Raw genomic sequence first — 16,946 nt, forward strand, 5'->3', positions numbered from 1 at the left:
CCTCCAGTACACTGACTCAGAGTGTCTAGGACGGCCCTGAGGAGACTGAACCCTGGAGTGGTCAGGTCTTGGGTGCTACCAGCTGCCAAGGGACTCTACCTTTCATTCTGGTGACCGTCTGAGTGGTGACGTATAATTAGCCCCAATCTGTCACCCACTCAGTGTGACTTCAGGCAGGCTCCTCTGCATAGACTCTGCTTCTTTCCATATGGAGTCTCACGTAGATCTAACTAGCTTCCAACTTGCTATGTAGCTGAAGATAACCTTGAACTTCTAATCCTCCTGTTTCCAAGTGCACTCACTACCCCTCCAGGAGCATGCAGTGCTGGGGCTCGAACTCTGGGCTACCCAAGTGCTAGGCAAACACCCTAGCTACGGACCCTCAGTGCCCGTACTTTTCAATCAAGGTACATTGGTCTCCCTGGAGCGGCCCCAACTTCCCTGTCCCCTACCACAGTGGGTCTGTGACTGGCAATGGAGGTAGGACCAGTGTACTCAAAGTGGCAAGCAAGATGCTGGTAGCCGGCAAAACTACTCCCGACCTCCTGATAGGAAGGAAGGGCCAACGGGCAGGCTAAGCTGGCACCTGTCCGGGCTGCAGATTTCTGACGGCCATGGAGCAGGACACAGGCCTCTGGGGTGATCTCTGAAAACTGTGCCACTCCCTGATTTCAGATGCTACAAAACCCTGTCAATCAGATCAAGCCACACAATCCCCAAACCATCCCTAGGGACCCACCTGTCACTGTCCTGCGGCTCCCATAGACTGTGCAGGTAAATGGGTCCCCGTGAGGGATGGGAAGATTGTTGGCGACATACATCCAGATACGCACCTTGGGTGGCACGAAGAACTCCAGGCGGAAACGTTCCCCAGCCACAGCCCTCCGCAGGAGCAGGCGACACTTCTGCCACTGCGCAGTGCCACCAGGCCCCGAGGCCGCGTCGTCTGCCACCATGAAGCGCAGGGCGCCCTCACGCTGGATGTCCAATAACTCCACTTTGGCTGCCAGGGTTCGTGCCAGCCGCAGGCGTCGCGTCCATTTGTCACGAGGCTCCGATGCAGGCTCCGCGGCCTTGGGGGTGGCCCCACCATCGGGCTCTGGGGACGAGCGCCGGTGCCACAGGTCGCGCACTCCGTCCACCACACACAGGCTCATGTTACGCAGCGAGAATCCCTTGCGGACACGCGCCTTGGTAGCCGCGTGGGCAGACACATCCTCGGAGCTGCGGGAGTGGCCATAGGTTGCAGTCTTGAGCGCAGATGTCACCGAGGTCACCGCAGGCTCGGGTTCCATAGTGTCCGCTGCTGCCCCCAGCACGCGGCGCACCTCCTCGCTGAAGACAGCCAAGAAGTTGGCTGCAAAGTGGCGGGAGAACGAGGTCCCAGCGTCAGGCGTGTCGTAGGTCGGGTTGTCCCGAAGGAAGCGGCAGAACTTGTGAGCGAAGTCCACAGCAGCCACCTGTGCGTGCAGCTCGCAGAATTGCCGCCAGTCGGGGACTGGGGCGGGGGCGGCGGCCGAGCTGGGGGTGGCACCATTCATGGCTTTGGTCCCATGGCAGCGTCGGGCTGAGAGGAAAAAAGTCGGTAAGTGCTCCTTCCTTCCTTCCTTCCTTCCTTCCTTCCTTCCTTCCTTCCTTCCTTCCTTCCTTCCTTCCTCTTCCCCTCCCCTCCCTCCCTCCCTTTTTTTTCTTTTTTTGAGACAGAGTCTCATGTAGCTAGCCTCAGACTCCCCACTATGTGGCAAAGGATGATCTTAATTTTCTGATCCTCCTGATTCCACATCTCATGTGCTAGGATGCTAAGTGTGAGGCCAGCCTGGTCTACAGGGTGAGTGCCAGGACAGCCAGGGCTACACAGAGAAACCCTGTCTCGAAAAACCAAAAAAAAAAAAAAAAAAAAACAAAACCAAAAAAAAAAAACAAAACAACTTGAATCCTCTGGCCAGTGCTCCTATGCACAGGTCTCCCTGGGGATATCGTCCGTCCACCACAGAGGCTCCATGCGCACATGAGCCATCCTGCTGAAGCTGGAGATGCAGGCTGCCAACCAACCAGTGTGCACGTGATAGACAGGGAGGTAGGGGATGGGTAGTGCGGGGGTGGGGATTGGGGGGTGTCTTAACCAGCCTTCCTGCAGATCCCCAGGGTCACTCATTCTGGCCAAGGAGGCTGAGGGGACAGACACCTTCAAATGGTGGCCCATGAGTTTTGGGTGACCTCATACTCTTTAGTAACCTCGCCAAGGTCCCCAAGCCCTGGAGAAAAGGATGCCGGACTTCCTGGAGCTGGAGTTACAAGCAGTCATGAGCTGCTGCGTGGATGCTGGGAACCTAACTCATTCCTCTCCAGGAGCAACAAGTGACCCTAACCACCAAGCCATCTCTGGAGCCCCTGGGGATCCTGTCTCAGTCACTTTCTCTTCCTTCCTCTTGGCTGGCCCGACCTGAGCTGTTTGTGCTGACCCTTCCTCCCATCATGCTCTGTCTGAGCCAGCTGACCCTTAACCCCTGAAACTGTGAGTCCCAACAAGCCTCCCTCCCCCACATTGCTCCCAGCCCCTTATTGGGGGATTCTAGGCAGGGGCTCTACCACTGAGCCAGGTGTATGTTACAGTAACAAGAAGCTTACACTTACACTCAGTTTCAAGGGCTTCACCTCAGCTCTTCCTGATCCTGGGACTTTGGGGGTCATTTTCCCATATGACTCAAAGATGACCACTTTTCTTATTGGTGTTGAAGGTCCCACCTCCTTAGGACCTTTTTTTTTTTTTTTTTAATTTCTATCTTTCATGGTAGCCTGCATGTTGTTCCTTCCAGAACTCCCATCCCCACTGGACCAATCTAGAAATCCCAGCTGTCTCTTCATTCCAGCTTCTTCCACTTTGTTGCTAGGCAACCCCATCTTTTACCACTTAGAATGGCTAAGCTGCAGAGTGCATGTCAGGTAGTCATCTGGGGGACTTGTTTCCTGTCCCCTGTTGTGGCCAACATCCCTGGGAACACAGCCAGCCAGTTCTGCCCCCCTCATTCCTTTTCTTTCTTACATTGTACCTAAGGGCCTCCTTCCTGTATGTTAGCCAACAGTTTGACTTCTGAACTCTGAGCCACGCCCCCAGCCCCTCACTGGGGGATTCTAGGCAGTGGCTCTACCACTGAGCCACGCCCCCAACCCCTCACTGGGGGATTCTAGGTAGTGGCTCTACCACTGAGCCTCCCAGCCCTTCCATCCATTTTCCTTTGGTAACTTTGACCTTAAGTAAGTGAAGAAAAAAACTAAGGAAGTTAAGTAGGGAGATACAGCCCCCCCCCGTGTCCCCCTGCCGCAGAGGCCAGTTTCCTGTGGCATGTTGAGGGGCAGCACCTATCCCTGTGAGGCACTGCTGTAGAGACTCAGGCTCTCACCTGTCTTCACAGGATCTCCAGGGCTCTAGGCCTGCCCCTGCCCCACAGCCCTTGGGGACCCTACCTCAGACCGCCCCTGATATTTAAGTCCTATAGTTAAACTCTAGGTAAAAATAGCTGTTCGACAGTATCCTTGGAGCCTCGGGGCCAGAGGGCAGAAGGGAATCCCCTCCCTCCCTAGCCACAGCAACAGCCCTTAAGTACAGGATCCACCCAGAACAGAAGTGCTCAAGACAGGTGCCAGGCTTCTCACCTATAGATAGGACAAAGATGGCGTCACACCACGGAAGGAGCATTGACTGCAGTGGGACTAATCAGGACTTTTGGAAATCAGAGGGTGGTGTGTGAAGCCCATGAAGGTGGAGAGAGATGGGCGCTGGTCCCTCATAAGCATTGCACAGGCCTGACCCAACTCCTATTCACCCTTCCATGATGAAACGTCTTCCTCTAGGAAGCCTTCCTTGACTTCTTCTGCCCAGGCTAGCACAAGGGTCTCTTCTAAGCGCCCATGGTCCCCTCATGAGTGCCCCACTAGCAAGCTACCGCTTGCACTGTGTTCTGTGCATGCTTTTTTTTTTTTAAAGATTTATTTATTTATTATATGTAAGTACACTGTAGCTGTCTTCAGACACTCCAGAAGAGGGCGCCAGATCTCGTTACGGATGGTTGTGAGCCACCATGTGGTTGCTGGGATTTGAACTCTGGACCTTCTGAAGAGCAGTCGGGTGCTCTTACCCACTGAGCCATCTCACCAGCCCCCCTGTGCATGCTTTTAAGTCTCTCTCTCCAGCTGGATTTCCTGGAGTTACAGGCAGCCATGCGCTGTTGTGTGGGTGCAGAAGGAAGACCTGGGTCATATCTCAGGTTCCTGACACTCACTCTTTTCCCTGGAAGTAGAGGTCAGGGCCTCCACCACCACCACCACCACCACCACCATCACTGTCACCACAGTCCCCAAGCAAGCTGGAAGCACTGCTAAACCCACCATAAGTCCATGGACTTACACAGCAGAGCATCTCCTGCTCTGTACGCGATGGAATGGGTGAGCATGGTTGGAAGACCAGTTATGGACCTGTGTGGAGGTTGACAGGTCAGCCCAGCACTGGGAAAGCCTTAGAAGGGAAAGAGTCACAGGGGACAGGACCTATGTAGGGTCCCACCTATGCCAGACGGAAACTGAACTCTGCCAAGATTGTGACAGGTGTATTGTGTCCTAATCAGGAAACTGGCTAGGTCTTTCCTGCCCTCTCTTCCCAACCCCACTGGCAGGCCAGCAGCTTATGGGCCGGGGTGTCATTATAGCTGCCTTGTGTCACAGGCTACACAGAACAGGGAAAGCAGGGTGTGGTGGCACATGCCTATAATCCTAGCATAAGGTGAGGCAGGAGGATTGGAAGTTTTAGGTTACTCTGAGCTAATAGAAAATTCCAGGCCAGTTTAGGCTATATAGCAAGATTCTATCTGCCAGGCAGTGGTGGCGCACATCTTTAATCCCAGCACTTGTGAGGCAGAGACAGGTGGATTTCTGAGTATGAGGCCAGCCTGGTCTACAGAGTGAGTTCCAGGACAGCCAGGGCTACACAGGGAAAGCCTGTTTCGAAAAAAATACAAATAAAATAAATAAATAAATAAATAAAGACAAATAAATAAAAAAGATTTTATCTCAATTGAAAACAAAGAAAGAAACAAATGTACCAAGCGAGGCAGCCAAGCATCATTCACCTAGCTATAGACCTGGAATCCAGAACTCAGAAAAGACAGGAGGGAGCACTGGGGCCAATGGACCCACACAAGGAAGTGCTGGTTCCAATAGCCCTTGGGGCTGATTTGGGGGAGGAAATGAAGTCCTTGACCTTTGACTGAGCTTCCCAAATTCTGAGCATCACTTGGGGGAAAGAGAGGCTCGCCACTCCCTAGGATAGACAGTTCAGGCAGTGGACCCCACAGTCACAGGCAGGCACAGTCTCCGTCCGCCTCTGGCCAGGAAGATTTCCCACTCACCGTGGAGATCAGCCAGTGTGTGCCGATCAATTAGTGTGCAGATAATTGTGGGCTCAGAGAGTGGGAAAGCAGGGTCAAAGAGCAGGTCCCAGAGGTACTGGAAACAGGGTGGACAATGTCATCCTGTCCCCCCTAGGGATTGGCTTAGAAGGTTTATGAATTGAAGCCCCTTGGCCTTGGTCTCTTTTACCTCCCATCTCTGTGTGGATTGCTTTCCTCCTTGGCCTTCAGGTGGATAGAAGTGTCTCTTTTATTTTTACGCTTATCTGTATGTGCGTGCCTGCATGCACATATCACAGTCTATGTGTGGAAGCCAGAGCCTAGTCTATGGGGGTTGGTTCTCTCCTTCCACCATGTGGGTTCTAAGGATTGATCACAGGTTGTCAAGCTTGGTGTCAGGGACCTTTATCTACTGAGTCATTTTACTGACCCCATGTTGTGTGTGTGGAAGCACAGGGCATCCATACCCTGATCCTTCACTCTCCTTACTTCATTGAGACAGGATTCTCTCATTGAGCTCAGAGCTAGGCTGGCGGCCAGCAAGACCCATCAATCCTCAAGTCCCCACAGCCTGCCGCAGTGGGGTCAGAGTGCACACGGCCACATCCAGCGGCTGGAGATTAGAACTCAGACTTTCAAGGCCAGTGCTCTTACCCACTCCCTAGCCTCCAGCCCTGCCTTTTCCTGGAAGTTTCTCTCTGTACTAGACAGGAATTCACATGTCCTTGTGGCCTGTGACCTTCTGGTGTCTGTGGTCATATCCCAGCTCTCCTCCTGCAGCCCCAGGTGCTAGAAGAAGCCTAGTGACTCAGCCCTGGGAGGAGTGTGCTCTGTCCTGGCCCAATACCCTATTCCCTGGAGCCTTGGTTTTTCTATCAGTATAACAGACGGCTTAAGATACGTAAGGACATACGCTGGACATTGACGACTGAGGACCAGCTGCCACCCTCCTAGGGTCTGGGACAGGTAAGGAATGACAACTAGCATCCTGAGGTCTTTGGGCTGAGATAAAGACAAAGCCTACTAGTCCAGGGGTGAGAGATGGTAGGTCCCTAGGTACTAGAGAGGTCCAGCATCCCCCACACTTCACTACAATGGGGTCTGTCTGGTCTTAGCGCCCCTAACTAGCTTCCTAGCCTTAAAAAAAACAAAAAACAAACAAACAAAAAAAAAAACGCCGCTTTTATTGTTTTTGGACGACTCTTACGTAGTTGAGGCTGGCCTCGAGCACACTATATGGTCAACAAGGACCTTGATCTCTTATCTTCAAAGCTCCTACAGTACTGGGATTACAGGTGTGCAACATCACACGGGGAGGGAAACCAGGTCTTCATGCACGCCAGGCCGGCACCCCACCGGTTCAGCTATCCCCAGAGCCTGTTTTGTGGCTTTGTTGTTCTTCAGTGGGATGGGGCTTTGGAGGGGTCGCCGAGAGCAGGGCAGGGACAGCTTGACCAAGATCCCCCTGCTCATTATCTTACAAAGCCACTGCCTTGACTAACCTCAAGGCCAGACACCCAGACCGAGTCACAGCACAGAAGGGCAGCAGAGGGGGGTGGACGGCTTTCCGGTAGTAAAAATAGCGCTGACAATAGGAAAAGGGAGGGAAAAAGCCCGTCTTCAACCCCCGCCAGCAGTGAGCAGTTCCGGACCCCAAGGCCTGGTCATTTCTTAAAATATTGATGAGGCCGCCTCGCCGCTCCAAGCTAATGGGCAGAGCACTAATCGATCCTGTGCTTGGTGGGCGGGGAGATGCGGCAGCCCCGCCCCCTGCCCAGGAGGCTCGGGTTTCTGGGAAACCCTTGCTGTGGCGACAACAGCCTCTTTTGGTACCCCTCTTGGCTCAGGTGTAGACAGATACTCCCGGGAGAAGAAGGGTGGGGAATCTGAGGTCCCTCAGGGTGCAATCTACTGGCTACTAAGGGTGCCCACGTGTGGCGTGCGATACGGTAGCCAGGAGGGATGCAGGCAACATTAGGCAAGATGTCCTTTAGTTTGTGCAGGGCCACTAACTGCATGAGAGGAAGAAATGGTCAGAATGAATGATCATCTGTTTTAGGTGAGATGGCGTCCTTTAATAAGCCATTTAACGACACTCCTCCGCTCCAAAACACAAGAACAGTCCACCATCTCTCATACAGGACCTTCCTGTATGCTCCCTTTCCACTAGTGTCCTGGTTTGACCGATGCCACCCAGCCTTCCAATGAAGGCAGAGGCTCATTCAGCCTCCTGTGGCTCCAGCTACATCTATTATTGAATCTCTCTCCGTGCAGCCCGCCCACATTCCTCCAGCCCAGAGTGATGCCCAAATGGCAATGTTAGGTACACGGGCACTGCTTCTCAGGGCCACCTGACCTCTTGCCTTGGTCAGGACCACATATACATAGCAGGATCTGAACCAGAGCCTCATGCTAGAGGGAGGATGTGGCTGGAATTTCCCATCCTTTCCCACCCCAGGACACTGGCTTTGGGAAGAAGTCAGCTTGACTTCTGGTCTTTACATCCTTGAACCTGCTGGGACCATAAATCTACAGGAACTGGCCAATCGAGTGCTTGCCCAGCACATATAAAGCTCTGGTTTTTTGTTTGTTTGTTTGTTTGTTTTGTTTTTTTTTTTTTTTTGGTTTTTTGAGACAGGGTTTCTCTGTATAGCCCTGGCTGTCCTGGAACTCACTCTGTAGACCAGGCTGGCCTCGAACTCAGAAATCCGCCTGCCTCTGCCTCCCGATTGCTGGGATTAAAGGCGTGCGCCACCACGCCCGGCAAAGCTCTGGGTTTTATCCCTAGCGTTGCATATACAGGCATGGTGGCACACATCTGTAATTCCAGCACACAGAAGGTGGAGAAAGAAGGATCAAGGAGGTCAAGACTGTGCTGGGCTACAGAAAACCTTCCTTGCCTCAAAAGAAAAAAAAAAAAGTACTGGCTCTGCAGCTGTGCAGGTGTGTGGTGGGGGTCTCTGGGTAGCTGGCTTTTCTCTGAACACCATGCTTTTCTCCAAGCACACAGAGATCTCTTCCCAACCAAGGTATGCATCTGTTAGAACAGTCCAGGGCACTCTCTTGCCCCTTAGATCACTAATACAAACATTTCCCTCCATCTACACTGGGGCAGTATAGAGACCAGGGGGACCAGGTCTGTCAGAATCCCAGCTTCTCTGCCTCCTAGCCTGTGGCCCTCACACCTAGTGGGGCCTCCATTTTCCCATCTGTTAAGATGGAGGGTCAGAGTCAGCCAGTGGTGGTGCACGACTTTAATCCTAGCACTTGGGAGGCAGAGGCTTGTGGATTTCTGAGTTTGAAGCTAGCCTGGTCTACAGAGTGAGTTCCAGGACAGCCAGGGCTGCACAGAGAAACCCTGTCTCGAAAAAAAAAAAAAACAACCAATCAATCAATCAACAAACAAACAAACAAACAAGCGATGGAGGGTCAGAGTTTGTAGGGTCATATAAACTCCAGTTTGTAGCCATGTGTGGTGCATGCCTGTAATCTCAGTGCATGGAAGGCAGAAGTAGGAAGATCATGATTTCAAGGCCAGTCATTTTTGGCAACATAACAGTCATTTTTCAACCTAACATAAATTGAAAGCCAGCCTGGTTTACATGAGACTCTGTCTCAAAAATAAATACAAAGGTCCCGTGAGATGGCTCAGTGGGACCTAAACGGTGCAAGAAGAAAACTGACTCTTCAGAATTGCTTTCTAACACATCTACCTGCAAGGTGGTGCACAGGTACACACAGAAAATAAACAATGTGATTTCTAAAACGAAAAGTAAGTAAGACGTAAAAAGTCGTTTGTTCTGAGATTAAATTTGCCCTGCTTCTATTTCCTAAATGCATTTTGTAAGTCCCTTCTTTTGCTTGAGCAAAAAGAGGTACCTAGCGACAGCCACCTCTTCCCTGGTCTCCCTGTTTCCTGCTCTCCACTCAAGTCTCTATAAATTGAGGGTCCACACTGTTGCCCAGGTGAGTCTGAGAAGCCCCTGTGTGACTAGGCCACCTTTCTCCTATAGCATCTTTCTTGTAACAAAGGCCTCGCCCACTGCCCTAGATGAAGAAATGGGGTTCTGGCGAGGGACAGATCTAGACTCTCATTTACTGGCTCTGTATGAGGCCACACCCCCTTAGTGTAACACACCCACCGTGTGGGGACCCAGAATGCAGAATGAGCTGAGTTCCAGACCCGTCCCATCCTATAACTCAAATTCCCAGAAGAGATTCCATCAGGGGCACCGAAGGGGGACCCAGTACTTGCTTTTTGGGAAAGAGCAGAGGGACCCACAGCTGGGACCTGCAGGAAGGAAGGGTCTGAAGAGCAGGGTTGGGGGCTGAGACCACACACTAAGCTGGGTGGGGGATGTCTCAAAAGGCTGCTCCATTTTTCCTCAGAAGCAGCCGGTGCTGGACAGCTCCCCAACTAAGCTGGCTCCTGCTGAACCAGGGCTCCTCACACCCTACCACTGCTTTTTTGGGGAGGTGGGGGTGAGGGTGGGAGGTACTGCAGAGCAGAGGTAGCCCAGATCTGGCTTGGGTTTAGGGCTTAGGGATCCCCTCCACTTCCAGTGTCATGTGATGCACTTGGAACTTGACCCAGCACCCCCAGACCTACAAGGTGCTTCCCTCTGCCTGCTATTCAGTGTGTGTGTGTGTGTGTGTGTGTGTGTGTACTTGAGCATGTGAGCATTAGAGGTTGACATCAGATGACTTCTTCAATCGCTTGCTATCTTATTTTTTTGTGAGAGGGCCTGGTTGGCTGGCCAGCAAGCCCCAGGGATCCTTCAGTCTCCCCTTCCCCAGATCTTGGGTTCCAGGCATGCATATTAGGGTAAGGTTTCTAGGGATGGGTCTGTCTCAGCTCCTCATACCTGTGGCAAGCACTCTTAACAACTGAGCCATGTCCCTAGCTGCTCTGTTGTGTGTGTGTGTGAATGTGTGCTTTTCCTGACACACAGTATGAGTGATTCTTGAGACCTCCCTCCTGTGACCCCTTCAGTTCTGGGTGCCGCAGATGCTAATTAATCTGCCTGAAGCCTACAGGGGACTGGAGAGCCACTTCTTCCCTTGCTGTTATAACACCTGTGGTTTGTGCCATCTCCACCATCAGACTGTGACTTCAGATGACTTGCTCCCTATTGTCAGAGGGCTTAGAAGCACCTGCAGGTTGTAACCCCAACCTACTTCACCCAGAGGAAGAAAAACAACATACTCCCACACAGCCATGCCCTGCTCACAGTGCCCAGAAAGGTGTGGGCTTAAATTCATACTGAGGATACACTTGCTGTCCCTGGGGACAGAACCCAGCCATAAAAAGACTCAGTTAGGTGAGATCGAAAGAGACTCCATTAGAAGCTGGGTCTGTGGCAGCCCCTGTAACCCCACATGGACAGAGACAGACAGCGAGGCAGGCTTGAAGACTAACTAAATCTCCCTCCCATGGGGACTGCAGCTTGGAGGCTCACGACACCTGAAAACCCTCCCTCATACTTTGCCAGGGCTCAGGGGACCATTTGAGAAATAAGAATAAGCTTTGGGCGTGGCAGTGCATGCCCCAACAGTTAGGAAGTAGAGTCATGAGCTCTTGGAGTTCAGCCTTGGTAACAGAGGGAGATGTTCAGGGCTGCGAAAGGCTCTTATCTCAAAACAAATAAGAACACTGGCTGGTGATAGCAGTGAACGCCTTTGATCCCAGCACTCAGGAGGCAGAGGCAGGAGGATCTCTGGGAGTACGAGGCCAGCCTGGTCTACAAAGTGAGTTCCAGGATAGCCAGGGCTACACAGAGAAGCCCTGACTCAAAACAAAAACAAAACAAAACAAAACAAAAAAGCCAAGGGCTATTAAAATGACTTCGTAGGTAAAGGTGCTTGCCACCAAGCCTGATGACCGCAGTGGCATTCCTAGGACCCACATGGTGGAAGAAGAAAGCTGACTTCCAAAGTTGTCTTCTGATATCCACATGTATGCCACAGCAGGGCATGCCCGCAACACACCCAAATAAATGTTATAAAAATTCCAACAACATCAGAGCTTAAGTAAGCTCTTGCTCGGCGGAAGTGGCTTGGGAGTCTCTGATCTGGGGGCTGAGTGACTTTGGGCAAATCATTCTACTTCCCCTAAATTTGTTTTGTGACAATGCTCAGAGCTTGGCACAGGTCAGCTGAGATCAAGTTAGTTAGCCCTGGGAGGCAGAGACTCCACTGGCTGGATGTCCCTTGCCTTCAGCACTCCTCTCCCTCTCCCCTCCCCCCCTCCCTCCCTCCCTCCCTCCTTCCCTTCCCTGGGTGTGTGTTCCAAGTCTTCCTTGGGGACTCCTAGTAAGTAGGTAAGAAGCTTTGGGAAGAGTTTCTTCACAACTGGGGGAAAGAAAGTGTGAGCATTAACTCTCTGCTCCCCAAAACTGTTCAGTTCTGGATCACCCACAGTCCTCACTACCGGGGGTCACTCCTTCCAGGAGCATGTGTAGTCCTTACGGAGACTAAGGGAGACTAAGGGTTCAAGAAAGCAGTAGCTGGCAAACTCTGACCCTGTGGCCCTGCCCCATGAAACCGACCCTGCCTCAGGCTGGTGAAGCAGCCTACTTAGCAGGGGAAGGCGCTCACCGTGACCTCACCTTGTCAGCTCACCCCTGGAACCCCCCCCCCTCGGAAAGAGAGACCGAAAAGTCCACAGATCTTTGCATGTGCTCGGAGGCATATGTGCCCACACACATCACACACACACACCACCACCACCACCACCAACAACAACAACAGGATAAATAAATATAATTTAAGAATCAATTAAATACAGGCAGAAATCTCTCTCACTTCAAGCCTGGTCTACATAGAGAGTTTCAGGCCATAGTGAGACTGTCTCAAACAACAACAACAACAACAAAACAACAACAACAGCAACAACTAAGCAAACAAAACCACGATGCCTCACACTAGCCGAATGGGATTTTGAAAGATTTTTTTTTTTTTTTTTTTTTTTTTGGTTTTTCGAGACAGGGTTTCTCTGTATAGCCCTGGCTGTCCTGGAACTCACTTTGTAGACCAGGCTGGCCTCGAACTCAGAAATCCGCCTGCCTCTGCCTCCGGAGTGCTGGGATTAAAGGCGTGCGCCACCACGCCCGGCGATTGAAAGATTTTTTTTCCCCAGACATCTTGGAAGTCAAAAGATATATATTGAAGGTGATACAGTGTAGGGGTTTCAGATTTCCCCGTTCCCTACAGCCTCCTGGGGGAACCACTTATCTGGGGGTGACTGCCCAAGTAGGAGGGGTGCTCCCCGAGAGGAGCAATTCCATCAGGTCCCCTGGCAGAAACACTTATTTGGCACACAAGGTAATTCAGCTCAGGGGGCAGACAGAAATCAGGTTGATGAGATGGCTCAGTGGGTAACAAGACTTGCTGCCAAGTCTGATGACCTGAGTTTGGTCCCTAGAACCCATGTAAAGAAAGAACTGACTCTCGAAAGTTGTCCTCTCACACACACACACACACACACACACACACACTCATAAATAAACAAGCAAAAATTTAAAAAATTCCACAAAGGGGCAGAGATGAAGCTCAACACTGGTCTGACAGCCCCACCCCCTACATCACCTCTGGTGAACTAGACTCTGGTTTACTCACGTTCACAGCCTCTTTGGGGGATATCCTGCGACTGTCCGATCACTGCAGACTTCTGACCTCAAAGACTCCACTGAGGGACTCTACAAGAGGGTGGAAGGGTAGGAAAGCCCTGGCGGGTTCCAGCCTCTGCCTGGCTTCGGCCCGCAGCCCTGGCGCGTTTCCTACACGCGCAGCTCACAGGTTCATCAATGGCCTAGGCCGAAGGGGCTGAATGGAGGGCACTAACCCGCCCCTTCTTAAAGGCGCCGGCCTGTCACCCTCGGCGATCCGCCTCTCAAACCCGGGGCTGCTCCGGAGCTCCAGAGTGGGCGGGTCACGAATAGTGGCCGTGGGAAAGAGGGACTGGGCCGGAAAGAGAGTGTCCCCACGGGGTCACTGTGGCCCAGCGAGACCCCAGCGTGTAGCCATCACCCTCATGCTGTGTTGACCCACCTCCTCCCAGACCCTGGAAGAGACCTGAACGTCCCCTCCCCCCAGCATCGGATCCCTTCCTGTAGAGGACCAGCTGCGCTCGCCCCTCCAACCAGCCAGGGTCTGATGAGGGGAAAGGGGCTCAGCTGCTCCGGAGGTGGCTTCTTTCTCCCACCTCAGCTTCCCGTTACTCTCCACTTCTCCTGGGCAGTGGGTCTGGGATCCGATCCCAGAGGGGTTCATCCCCCTCTGTCGCGCGTCCTCCTCCCTCCCACCGGTGCACACAAAGACACGCTCGGACCCGGGCGCGTGCGACCGTGCTTCCCGGGGAGGCGGTGAGCACACACCACACACCTCATCACACACACACACACACACACACACACACATACACGTCCTCGGGGACAGCTGGGCACCGGGTAGAGTAAAGGACCGTGGGGACAGGGAGCTGAGAACAAGCAGGCCGTACCTACAGGCGCGCAGCTTCGGCCGCGCGGGCTGGGGCGCCGGAGGAGCGCTGCCCGGACCACGGCTGGGATCGCCGGACCCGGTGGCGCATGGCCCTCCGGGCCGTAGCTCCGCCCTTCGTGGCCGGTGGCGGCGGCGGCGGCGGCGGGGGTGGCTCCCGCTTCCCTGGCCTGCAGCTTGCGAGGCAGTCTTGGCGGTCCTGGCGCGGCCCCCTTGAGGTTCTCTCCCTTTTCGGGCTCCCGAGCTCCGCGCGCTCCGATCCCAGACTCGCGCGCCGCGCGCCCCTGGCCCTCCTCCTTGCCTGAGCAGCGCGCGCCTCCGGGCCCCGCCCCACCACTAGCCCCGCCCCAACACGCCCCCCCCGCTTCAGGCCCCTCCTTTGCCGCACCCCCCGCCCACGCGGCGCGAGCCACTAGCCACGCTCCCAAGTCGTTCCCCAACCCCCACCCCCGGCTGTCTCTCTCCGGAGCCCCAGTGGCGCCGGCTAACCGCTCTGTCTTCCTCCGGACAGTGGCTGAGCAGAAAGACCCGACCCGGGAGCCCAGGTCTCGTTGCCAGTCGAAGGAATCCCTCTCGTGTAGGAGCGTCTCCCGAAGCCCAGGGTGGTGGCCCCTAAGGGCAGGATTGGAGGATGTTCTACGTGATGGGTCACCCCGGGCGTGGACACCCTATAAATGTCTCTGGGTTACTGAGAGTCAGACAGGGGCGGGCGCCTGTAGGCCGACCCTCCGCCGGAGGACAATGGAAGCCTCAAGGAGGTCCAGATGTCGCAACCAAGGAAATGTCTGTCTGGTTCTCAACATCTAGGAGCCCAGAGCCACGCCCCCTGTCTTCCTCCTGCCCTCGGGTGCGGGAAACCGCCCAGGATCTCAGGTCTGGAGAAGAGCTACACACAGGTCCTCCCCACTCAGCTTTACTCTGGTCCCACCAGGAGAGGTGTCTGAGGTCGTCCAGGTTTCTGCGATGTCCTCACTCTGGGTTGGCTACAGAACCAGAACTAGGTATTGCCTGGCCTGACTTCTCTGGTGGCGCTCTAGGGCATCCGGAGGGGTAAAGAGAGCAGAGGAGATGGAATAACCTGGTGACTAGAGGCGTGGGGAGGAGTCAGATGGGGTTGACACATGCCCATAATCCCAATGCTCCGGACAGAGGAGGGAAGCAATAGTTTGAGACCAGCCTAGGGTACATACGACACTGTCTCAAAAAGCCAAAAACGAAAAAACCCCACAGGTGTGTGAGAGGATGCTCAGAGGTGAGGCCTGTGGTTTACTTCTGCAGTGGATATGGTCCCTTGGGCCTGCTCTCCTCTCCTCCTTGCTCCCCATTCCAGGGAGGCTTCTGTCTGTGTTGACTTCAGGCTGTGATCTGCCTGGAGTGCCTCCATCTGCTGCCCTCCTCCCACACACGGTGGCCTCTGACCTTTGTAAAGTCCTTTCACTCACAGGAAATCAGATTCACTGATTATTTTCCAGGAAGCAGCAGGGGTGGCATGGGGCTGGGGGAACTGGGCTGACATTAGAGAGATGGGGTGTGCTGAGCACATGGGAACTTGCTGGGGGCCACCAAAACCAGCCAGACCTCTGTTGAGGCCTGCCTGGGTACCTGTTTCCTCTCTGCTACACAGGGACCAGCAGCTGCCCTGTCTCTAGACCTGGCCAGCAAACACTTAATGAAAGTTTAGGCTGGAATCCAGCCATTGATTGGACTCGTGTGGCTGTGAACCAGGAGGTTCCCAGTCAGGAAGGGTAGTATTGGGGGTGAGAGAGAAACAATCCCTGGGTGGTCTGGCTATAGAACCCACTGTCCCCACTGCATAGAGAGATGGGATGCTGGGGACATGAAAGAGGACTCACCTGGGTCTAAGTTGTGGCTTAAATTCAATGGTGAGCTGTCAGTGACTGGCGAGGATTCTGGGATGGGAAACCCAGAATAAGACAATGGTTCTGATCTCTCAGAGGAGGAAGTGAGGAGTGAGTCTAACCCACATGAGGAACTGACAGGACACATAAAAGGAGGGTGGCAGTGATTGGCTAAGAGCAGCTGTCATGGAGATTGGAATGAGGGTCAAGGGTGACAGGTGCATCCGGGCTCCCTGAGGATAGAAGACTTTGGGGCCTTGGAGGAAGATCAGATAGAACAGATGATAAGGAGTGCTTTTATGGTGGGCTCTGAAGGAGGGGCCTCCCTGGATGCAGAGATCAGAGAAAGCTTGGAATTAAACCTGATGTGGACATAGCCCAGTGAGTCTTTTTTAAAAAATATATTTTATGTGTATTAGTACTTTGCACACAAGATGGGATCAGACAGGTGTCAACTACTGTGTGGGTGCTGGGAATTGAACTCAGGACCTTCAGAAGAGCAGTGAGTGCTCTTAACCACCGAGCCATCTCTCCACTGAGTCATCTCTCCAGAACTCCCCTCCCCGCCTTTCTTTTTCAAAGACAGGTTTTGGGGTAGCCCTGGCTGTCCTGGAACTCACTCTGTAGAACTAGGCTGGTCTTGAACTCACAGAGAGCCACCTGCTCCTGGCTCCTGACTGTTGGGATCAGAAGCGTGCACCACCACTGCCCAGCTCCCAGTAAGTCTTGCTCTGTGAGTGGGACAGACTGGGGAAAGTTGGTTCTCAGATTGCTGGAGGGTGATGGCTTTGGTACATTTGGCAAGCAGGGACCCAAGAAAAAGATGCATGCTTCATACATAGCTCTGGGGCACAAATAAATAGAAGCAGAGACTCCCCAGAAGCTGACAGGGAGGTGACATGAGCCTGTTGGGACACGTCAGGCCCTCAGCCATGGCTGGTCTGACTAAATGATGAGTAGTGTGTCATGTGTGGTTTTATGAGACAGTGTTGCTGTTGTAGCTCAGACTGAAGTAATGATCCTGACTGCTGGAAATTATGTATCTTTATCTATCAGGTGTTATTTATCTTTTGGGATGGGGACTCTATTCAGGGTCTTGTACATGCTAGGTAACACTCGACCACTGAGCCACGCCCCCAGCCCCTCCCTGGGGGATTCTAGGCAGGGGCTCTACCACTGAGCCACGCCC

At 53.3% G+C, this 16,946-nt stretch overlaps 1 protein-coding gene across 7 annotated transcripts in view; it reads right to left on the bottom strand.

Moving 5' to 3' along the window:
* Positions 1-15,824, bottom strand: part of Sh2b2 (SH2B adaptor protein 2) — a 28,525-nt gene extending 12,701 nt beyond the window's left edge. Inside the window, exons 1-3 of one of the 7 annotated variants that reach the window (XM_085837305.1) lie at positions 13,900-14,131; positions 13,020-13,099; positions 834-1,567 (exon numbers count right to left, since the gene is read on the bottom strand). In XM_085837305.1, coding sequence (XP_085693431.1) covers positions 834-1,541 — 708 coding nt within the window. In that variant the 5' untranslated portion in view covers positions 1,542-1,567; positions 13,020-13,099; positions 13,900-14,131. Of the gene's footprint in view, positions 1-833; positions 1,568-13,019; positions 13,481-13,605; positions 13,717-13,899; positions 14,210-15,751 lie in introns of those variants that run through there. The other 6 variants (XM_085837306.1, XM_085837308.1, XM_021163313.3 and 3 more) reach the window with 6 other exon arrangements.
* Between the last annotated feature and the right edge of the window lie 1,122 nt (positions 15,825-16,946).

The sequence above is a fragment of the Mus caroli genome, unplaced genomic scaffold (genome assembly GCF_978045245.1).
Source record: "Mus caroli unplaced genomic scaffold, Mus_caroli_1 scaffold_4, whole genome shotgun sequence".
NCBI classification, from domain to species: Eukaryota; Metazoa; Chordata; class Mammalia; order Rodentia; family Muridae; genus Mus; species Mus caroli.